This window comes from Juglans microcarpa x Juglans regia, chromosome 7S (assembly GCF_004785595.1).
Source record: "Juglans microcarpa x Juglans regia isolate MS1-56 chromosome 7S, Jm3101_v1.0, whole genome shotgun sequence".
NCBI classification, from domain to species: Eukaryota; Viridiplantae; Streptophyta; class Magnoliopsida; order Fagales; family Juglandaceae; genus Juglans; species Juglans microcarpa x Juglans regia.
This window is the reverse complement of record NC_054607.1, coordinates 21,338,718-21,348,785: the sequence shown is the minus strand read 5'-3', so window position 1 is coordinate 21,348,785 and position 10,068 is coordinate 21,338,718. Positions and strand designations below refer to the sequence as shown.

The 10,068-nt window shown below is 35.2% G+C and overlaps 1 protein-coding gene across 1 annotated transcript; it reads right to left on the bottom strand.

Annotated features, from left to right (window-relative positions):
• Positions 1–2,082: 2,082 nt before the first annotated feature.
• LOC121241724 (metal tolerance protein 4-like) lies at positions 2,083–8,163 on the bottom strand. The gene is made up of 7 exons (XM_041139613.1): positions 7,875–8,163; positions 7,575–7,744; positions 7,135–7,333; positions 3,464–3,642; positions 3,217–3,367; positions 2,878–3,008; positions 2,083–2,579 (listed from the first exon to the last, which is right to left on the bottom strand). The coding sequence occupies exons 1-7, from the start codon at positions 8,086–8,088 to the stop codon at positions 2,400–2,402; spliced, it is 1,224 nt and encodes a 407-aa protein (XP_040995547.1). The 5' UTR covers positions 8,089–8,163; the 3' UTR covers positions 2,083–2,399.
• Between the last annotated feature and the right edge of the window lie 1,905 nt (positions 8,164–10,068).

The following is a 10,068-nucleotide window of genomic DNA, read 5'->3' as shown; positions in this document are numbered from 1 at the left end:
ACATGAAGGAGACCCATCATCAGAAAGATCCCAAATTGAGGTCTGGAAAAATATTTGGAAGCTTCAAATCCCTAATGCAGTGAAGATATTTTTATATGGAGAGCTTGCAGTGAAGCACTACCTACCCTTTCTAATTTGCAGAAGAGGAAAGTAATGGAAGATAGCCATTGCCCTGTATGCAAGAGTGATATAGAAACCTCAGGCCATGTGTTATGGGGTTGTGGTATAGCTAGAGACATTTGGGGTCAAGGTTGCAAAAAAATACAGAAGATGTTAGTCCACAGTATGAGCTTTCTGGGTATATGGGATCAACTTGTCAAAAATTTACAACAAGATGAACTTGAAGAGGCAACCATGGTTGCAAGGCATACCTGGACTAGAAGAAATGAGTTTGTACATGGGAAAGAATTTAGACATCCCAATTCAGTCCTCAAAAGAGCTCGAGAGGATCTGCAATTGTTTAGAAGCACAAAACAGACTCAACTCACAAACTCAGGAAGTCACACTGTGAGTATTAATACTTGGAAGAAATCTCCTAGCTTAATTGGGATGTAACTATTGATGATGCATGTGGACAAATTAGCGTTGGGGCCATCCTAAGAGACTGCAAGGGATTGGTTATTGGGACTCTTAGAGCTCGAAGATCGTTGAAAGCTAAATATTTCACAGCAGAAGCTTATACCATGATGTTAGCTATTCTGTTTTGTAAAGAAGTGGGTGTTAACAAATTCATACTTGAGGGAGATGCTTTACAGTTGGTTAACAAGCTAAAGAAACCAAGATCAGACTAGAGTCAAGGAGGACTACTGATTACATATGCCAGATAAGTTCTAAACTCCTTTGCTGATTGGAATGTTGTCCACACCAGAGAGATGCTAACATGGCTACTCATTTACTAGCCAAAGATGTTGTTAATCTTACTGAAGATTTGTATGAATTAGAGGAAATTCTTGATTGTATTCAAAATATTGTACTCAGTGAGATGTTGTAAGCATTGTTATGAGCAATAAAGTATCATGTTTTTTTGTTTTTTTTTTTTTAAAAGTGCAAAAGAGTTTAATACCTTAAAATTGTATTTATCATTATTTTCTTATTATCTTGTTATCACAGTGCATTATCTGAGTAGATTGTTTATATAAATACTAATGGTGAGTTAATATCAATATGATAAGATATAATATAATATGTCTATGGTTATTTTTTAAAATAATCACTATTTCGTTGACCTTCACAACACTTTTGAAATCTTATGGAAATTCCTAAATTCTACAAACTGAGGGTTTCTTTTTGTCATCACAGAAATCTCAATTTGGTACCTCAATCTTCCATACAAAAAGGCAAACGCTTCAGAAGGAAAAGAAAGATCGGTATGTAGAAAATGTGAGGGCAGGGCAGCAATGCTATACTTTGTGTAAGTATGAATTTCCACTATGTTCATGTTTATATGATTTTCTCACCCCAATAATATGAAGTTTATGACACCATACATCTTTATATATATGAATTGTTGGAAGATATGAAATTCTATGAACTGTTGGAATTTTAGGGCTACTATCTGTCTGGTGTTCTGGACATTATCTGGAAATCATTCTCAATAAAAGACTTGGGATCCTTTTTTAAAGGTACATTAGAAAACTTGAATAAAATTTCTTAAAAAAATATTGTTTCGCATTGGAGTGTGTGAAAATGTATAAATAAAATTGTAATGTTTGTAGATAGTTTTTTTTTTTTTTTTTTTTAAGTTGTTTTAGTTTTGTATTTTTTTTTTTCCACTAAAACCTCCCCCGATTGATCCGACGAAAATATATTTAAAGATATAGAAAAAAGTTTGAGACGGAAAGATGCTTGGATTGGAGTTGAAAATTCTTTTGGTACTTAGAAATCATATCAATTTATCTCATCTTATTATTACAATTTTTTTAAATTTTTATATAAAATACAATAAATAATTTAACTTTTTCAAATCTCAAAATAATAATAATATTAAAAAATAATATTCTAACAATATTTTGTTCAACTTTTAACTTTTATTTAAAAACATCTCATCTCACCAAACAGAGCTAAAAAATGGTACTTAATTTATTGATCATGTAAATCCCTTATTTTATCTGCTGACAAACAATAAAAAGAATCCTTTGAGTTCTTAGAAGAACATATATGTAGAAGTGGTTTGGATGCTCCGTCCCCGGACCAAACAGAGTCGGTCACATTATTTCTTGGTAAAAGAATTGACAGAGTTAATATTTGGAACCACTAAACAGCCTCTTAAATAGTAAATGCCCTTTGTGATTCAATATAAAGAAACTAAAATCATTTGACCGATGTAACCAAAGATCATAAACTCAAGATCAAGGTGAACAGAATGTCTCTCTGTGGATCTGTTAAGAGAAGTTTGAAATTCAAGACTGAATGTTGGGCAGCCTGCTGAGAACAGAGTGCTCTGGTTTGTGTTCACATTCATAATCAAGGTGAACAAACGCCCGCTCAACCTCTGGAAGTTTCTCTATCTTAATTTGCAAGCTCTCTCCAATGGCGTGGGCTTCTTTCAAGGCTAAGTCTTCTGGAAGTTCGATGTCAACCTGTTTCAACAATGTAGTGAAAGATCATCATGCTACATTTTATGAGACTAATGTAACTTCTGATGGTAGACAATAGGCATGCCACCCTCATTGCATAATAATGTCCAAAAGAAAATGTCTCATAAAATATTTTATTTTTGAAGATTTATTTTTAAAGTGATCTTAAAAGGATGGCAGTTGATTGCTTAATTTAGACTGATAGCCTTTTCTTTTCTTTTTTTCTTAAAAAATGAGAATAAAAGATTGAAGATGTGATTGAAAGCCCACCAATATTTAATCGGAAATTTACACAACTTACCTCTACAAAATAAAGAACACCAAAGGTGTAAGCACGGACAGTGTCAATACGCTTGACTTGAGGGTGCCCTATGACAAGATATGTCAATTTCTGTAAAACTTCAGGAGATGCAGACTGTCCCACAAGTGAAACTGCACCAAGAAACACATCTTAATATGTCGTGGATATGAATATTAGAGCCATATAAACCATGTATTAATGGAAGTTCTGGCTTGAGCAATCTATTGGTCAAATGGTGGAGTTAATGAAAGAGTTTTAAGATTTGTTTTCTGTTTCTATATCTGGATCAAATAAGAGATTCTGATATCAAACAGAACAAAGACAAGGCAGAAAGAATACCTGCATTTTCTATAACAGTTTTAGACCAATTTGTGACAGTGTACACCGCTAGGATGATAGCACCAGCAGGATCAATCCACCAGTAAAACTTATCGCCCAGAACAGCAGCAACTAATCCGACTACATTTGTTACCACATCAAAAAAATGATCCTGGGCATTGGCACTTCAAGAAGTTATGCAGCTGATAACCAGATGGCTAATGCATACAACAGAAGCTTATAAGTAAAAAAAATAGAGAAGGAAAACCTGTGCATATGCACGGACAATCTCATTTCTTGAGCTTTTACAGTATATCCACAGCAAAAGTTTCACCACAGTAGCAGATATCATGATTGTGCACATCCATATCATTTGACTTGAGGACATATCTTCAGAAGGTTCATCTCTAACCAGTTCTTCTACAGCCTGGATCAATATCTGAAAGCCTGCAAGAAAATTGAAGGGACATAAAAATGCCATCTTATGAAAGGAGTCTATCGCACATTTCGAGAAGTTAAACACATAGTTTTATGAGGTGGTTAGTAACTAATCATTGTGATTAGTTATGCTTATTTCTTATTGTCCCTAAACGGTAGTCATTGTAATCAATTATTCCTATAATCCAACAAAACCTTTCTCCATTGTAGCGTATAATCGCTCCAAGTGTAGATATTAAAGAAATGGTCTCTCCTTGATTAGGATATGGGAAACTTGGCTTAGAGAAGTTAGCAGCTGAAGTTTGAAGCATCTGTGCTTAAACCTGGCAAACCACAGAGCTTCTTCATAACCAGGAGGGGGATGTGACAAGGACATTCATCTATCTCTATCCAAGTTTTAGATCAACCCATTTAGAATAATGTTAAGATCAAGCCTGAACAAGTGCCTGCCTCATACTGCAAGTGAGTAATGTTGTTTTCATGGGGTCATGAAGGTTTTTATCCATGGTTAACAGGAAAAATATTTACTTCATCTTAATCAAAGCAAGCCCCCCTTTCATTTACCCGCACAAGAGAAGAAATTAGGAAAGTACGAAAAATCCCCAATGCGTTCTTCATAATTCCTTGTCTAAGTCATGCTTATCGAACACCATATCAATAAATCTTGGCAGTAATAAATAATGTATTTATTATTTAACTTCCCAATCTCTAGGTTATTCAATATTGTTGCACATTATGCCAACCACAGCAGTGACTGTGGATATGCATGGATATAGAAAGCTTCATATATTCAGTTCCAACTATGAATAATAATTTCAGTAGAAGAGTGCGAAAAACAGTTCCTTAATTCTTCTTTTATTTTGTACGCCATCTTGCTAATTAAAGAGTATTTGGGAACAATCCATTCAACGTTGCAACTGTTACCTATGCTAGTAATCATGTTGAGAATTAAACAGATGTAAAATTGCATTCTCTTCACTTATCTCATTAACCAAAGCTACCTATATAATAGCAAAAGTTCAATTAATGATGAAACTCACCATATTGAACTATGTAAATAGTTATTGTAAAAGACAGTTAGTGAGCTTACAATACCACTGTCTTGATGCTTGTTTTAAGCCATTTAATGACTTAGTTAACTTGCATACCCGAGTCTCCCCCTTCTTGCCATACCCTTGAGGTAAAGTCATATACACCTCCTCATCCAAATCTTCGTGCAAAAACGCATTATTTATATATAATTGATGTAAATACCAATTCTGAGAAGAGGCAACAGCTAGCAGACAGCGGACACTTGTAAGTTTGGCCACAAGAGAAAAAGTATCAATAAAATCCAAGCCCTCTTGTTGAGTGTACCCTTTAACTACAAGCCTAGCTTTATAACGTTCAATGGTTCTATCTGATTTATATTTAATTTTGTAACCCATCTACAACCAATGGGATGTTTATCAGGAGGCAAGTTAGTGAGAACCAATGTATGATTTTTCTCAAGAGTAGATAATTTTGCCGTCATGGCCTCTTGCCAATGATAAAATTTAATTGCTTGATGCTAGAATTTAGGTTCAAACTGAGATGAAAGATTAATGGTGAAAGCCCAATGTTTGGAAGAAGGTTTGTTGTAAGAAATGTAAGTAGACAGAGTGAAGAGTACTTACCTTGGGAGAACCTGTAGCAATGGAAGAATCAGAGTTTGATGAAGAAGAAGTGATTAAATCACAATGATATTGCTGCAAATATTGTGGTGGGTGTATGATTCTAGTAGACCTTCTAACAGCAGGATTATCAACAGAAATATTGGAATCTGAAATTTGTTGGGACTGATCAATAGGTACAGAATCTAAAATATTAGAATTTGAATTTTCTGTATCAATGATGGGATGGGAAGCAGGTGTATCAGTCACAATAGGTGAGTGGGAATTTCCTACAATATTAATGAGATTACAAACTTCAGATGTATTAGAATGAGAGATAGGTATTACAAAAGAATCCAAGGAAACTGATTTAGAGTCTAAAGAAAGATTGTTTATGTTTTTATATGGAAAGAGATGTTCATAAAATATGACATCCCTAGACAGAAAAACATATTTGGAGTGTAAATCATATAATTTGTATCCTTTGACACTAAAGGGATAGCCTAGAAAAATACACTTCCTAGCTCTAGAATCAAATTTTGATCTTTGAGAGACAAGAGTGCTAGCATAGCATAAGCAACCAAACACTTTTAAAATGGAATAATTGGGCTTGTAAGAAAAAAGAAGTTCATAAGGACATTTGTTAGAAAGAACAGGAGTAGGTAATCTATTTATGATATAGGCTGCTGTTAAAACACAATCCCCCCATAAACAAAGAGGTAAATGAGCTTGAAACTGTAGGGCACGTGCAACTTCTAGTAAATGCCTATGTTTTATTTCTACTATCCCATTTTGTTGAGGAGTGGCTACACAACTCTTTTGATGAATGATGCCTTTAGTAGAAAAATAGGAAGACATATCAAACTCTAAACCATTATCACTCCTAATAATTTTCACCTTAGAACTAAACTGTGTTTCTACAAGAGCGATGTAAGAAATGAGTTTGGCTCTAGTTTCAAATTTAGTTTTCATTAAATATACCAAAGTGGCTCTTGTGAAATCATTAACAATAATAAGAAAGTAATGAAAACCATCTAAAGTAGGAGTAGAAAAAGGCCCCCATATATCACAATAGATTATTTCAAAGGAACAAGAAGTATGAGATTCACTATGTGGGAAAACCAATCTGAATTGTTTTGAATAATGACATACATCACAGTTTGTATGCCTAGAAGGGGTTACATCAGGAAAAAGCTTATGTATTAGACTTTGTTTTAGAAAAGAAGGATGACCTAGGCAATAATGCCATAGGTCCAAATGAACAGAATTAGAAGTACAAATTGAAGGTAAAACAAAAGATTTACTAGAATCATGTATAGCAAAAAAAAGACTACTTCTTTCTTCACTCAGACCAATCGTCTTCCATGCACACAGGTCCCGAATGAAGCAAAATTTATTCAAGAAGATTAGACAACAATTAGAAGAATGAGTAAGTTTACTAGCTGATAGGAGATTAAAGGAAAATGAGGGAACACACAGGACATTGATAAGGACCAAAGAATCTAAAATTTTAACAACTCCTGTGTATGTAATTGGTGCTTTGTAACCATTTGGCAATGTAACAAAAGCTGATTGGACAGTTGTGTAAGAGGATTAAATTGACACTGAACTAACCATATAGTCAGCAGCTCCAATATCAATAATTCATGGAATATCAAGGTCTAAATGATATTTCTTGTCAGAAAATAAGCAAGGATCAAAAGTCAGATTAGAAAGTGATTTACCTAACTTATTGAAAAAAGTCCGTAAAACTAACTATTTTACAATAACTATTTACATAGTTCAATACACCATACGTATTACAATCAACAAGCATGTGACAAATGAAAAATAATGGAAACTTACGCCACGTAAAGGCACTTCAACATACCTAGTGTAGCCATGACAGCAGCAAATACGATTATGCCTACTGGCTGCATTCTCAACTTTCCTATAGGATACTGATAGATATTTATGTTCTTCATCGACAGGTGGGTGAACCAAAGTATGCCACCGGCCATGAGATCCAGTAACGAATCTAGTGTTGATGCTGCAATGGCTATCGATCCACTCTTTATTGTGGCATAGAGCTGAACATTGTATGTAAGAATTTACATGTATATGAGCAACGAGTTACAGAAAAATATTATCACAAGTATAAATTTGATGATTTAGTGGTGTACGGATACTAATTATTCAGTTCACATACATAAACACACAGATAGTTAACACACATCTATAACATATACGTCCGATACAGCATTGAAACACACTTCCATTCAGGTCAATATAGTCAGCTTCAATTCGTGGAGTTTGAATTTGATAGACAACCTTAAATGCTAGTAGTATCATGTTGGCATAATTAGAAACCCGCATCGCTCTTTCTTGCTGAGCTTGTTCCTCGAGGTTTTCCTCATCGACGCTATCTGACGCCATCACAGTATCAACTTCCTCGAAGGATTTCAAGGTGTCGAATTGTCTTTCATAGTACGCCCTTTGTCCTACACACAAGACAAGAGAAGACGATCAACGTAAGAAGAAATCGAACAACCATGCTGAGTATGTACATATCATCTTGCTTTATTTTTCCTGCATTAATTTTATCAAAAAACCAAACGGAGAGAGAGATACCTTTGCTTAAGGCTCTGGTTCTGGAAAGATCAAGGTCGGAGGTGGAAGACTCGAGGTCGAGAGCAGAGCGTACACTGTTAGGGAGTCTGGAGACAAAATCTGTCCGCAGTGAGTTAACCGAGTACCGCCGACTGAGTCCGCGACGTCGACCGCTGCGACTCGACCCCCGACTATCCTTCCCCAGCATCGGTGTTTTCGGATCCGAATCCTCCATTTTTTGGATCTCTCTCTCTCTCTGTCTGGAATATCCTATATAAAGTCAACGGGAATGCCCGTAAAAAATGCCAAATACTGAAATACATAAGAGAAATAAAAAAACCGCTCTCTCTCTAGATGAATTTCTCTCCAACTCTCGTGAGTGAAACCTGCTCTTGTAGCCCCTTAATTACCCACAACAACCCAACCGGCCCGCTGTAAATCAACCTTAACTAACAAGACTCACCTTCATCTCCATCCGTATTACACCAACTCCATTCCCACGTACCCTTCCCAGTTCCGCGTTTCTTCTCCACAACTGCAACCTCTCTCCCCTCCATTAACATCTGAAACACCTGTATTACACCACGATCAGCTCCATCTGGTATTACACTGCAATGTGGTCCAACCATGAAGGTATTGAAGATATCATTCAAAAGGCGGCAGCTCTCACCCGGAGTGATCTACATTTGGAACCAGAGGCTGAACTTGCAGATCACTTCTCCAACTTATCCCTCATTGGTAAGCTGATCTCTTCTAAGCCTCTCAACAGAAGGACAATCCATACAACTATCAAAGCAGCATGGAGCTTTGTGAACAACTTAATCATAGAAGATGTGGATGTGAATGTGTTCTTGTTTAAGTTTCCATCTCAACAAGTTAAAGATAGGATATTAAACAACAGGCCATGGAATTTTAAAGGATTCCACATGGTGTTGAGTATATGGCCCCCTGGACTTGGTGTGCACGAAGTTGAGTTAAAATTTTCTGCTTTCTAGGTTCAACTACGCGGATTGCCACTGGAGCTTCTGACCAACCTCAATGCTGAAAGGATAGGCAACTTGCTTGGAAAACTAATAGAGGTAGACCGAGTTTCTATTTTCGGTGTGGCATTGAGACGCTTCCTTCGAATCAGAGTTAAGGGTGGACGAACCTCTCCCTGAATCCTTTGATATGCCGAGGCCAATTAGGGAGACCAAGAAAATCCACATAAAATACGAGAGGCTCTCTGATCTCTGCTATGGCTGCGGGAGACTCGGTCACACCATGCAAGCTTGTCCAAATTATGATACCGACCCAGAGATCATGCAATTCGGTCCATGGATGAGAGCTGAAAGCCACCTTAACAAAAGGAACAATGGCTATGATCTATGATGACTAATGTGTGGCAATAATTTTATTTAAATGGATAAAATTGTAATTTTCTTTTCTGGTTTGTATTTAATGGTCAAAGAAGTGATGACGTGCCTTCATCTATCTTTATTATTATGATTCTTTTGTTGTAATCTATCAGCTAGCATATATCCACGTGTTTAAATCAGAGTAATTAGAATTGCTAAAGTTGTAGCCATATAAAAGGCATATGATGGTTATTGTAGCCGTAAGAGAGAAAAAATAGAATAGAGAGAAAAAAGATAATACAAAGAGACAGTGAGAGGCTTCGATAGAGAGAGAGGTTTTAGTGAGAAAAACTTGTCAATCCAGTGAGATTGAGAGAGTTAAGGTTATATTGATAACTTAAATCTTATAATTTGTACATCTTTACTGTTTAAAGTTTGAATAAGACGATCTCTAACTAGTTCCTCCTGTGGACGTAGATTCGAAAGGATCGAATCCCGTTAAATCTTCATGTTCTTTGTATTTTCGTTCTATTCTTTTATTTCTCAATCTGGTTGTATTTTTGTTTATGATTTCTTGAATTAATCTTGATACGTATTACTGTATTTTGGTGTTCTTGTTATTTAATATAATATATTAGATTATAAAACTAATTTTATCATAACATAAATCTAACTAATCATATAAAATTAAATAATATTATACATACTCTCATCTTATTTTCATCCCATTATATAAGACGTGATATATTTATTACTATAAGATAATCATTTATTTTTTTAAAGAATAAATATAAAGTTTGATAGGTAGTGCCACCTTATCTTAAGACTTAATGAAAGTGAGATAAAAATATAGTTATAAAATTTTTCTGTAAAATCAT

Coding starts and splice junctions, on each gene's coding strand:
- LOC121241724 (XM_041139613.1), bottom strand. CDS start 8,088: ATGGAGGATTCGGATCCGAAAACACCGATGCTGGGGAAGGATAGTCGG. Junction 7,745..7,874: donor AACCAGAGCCTTAAGCAAAG/GTATCTCTCTCT, acceptor TCTTGTGTGTAG/GACAAAGGGCGTACTATGAA. Junction 7,334..7,574: donor TGATACTACTAGCATTTAAG/GTTGTCTATCAA, acceptor TACAATGTTCAG/CTCTATGCCACAATAAAGAG.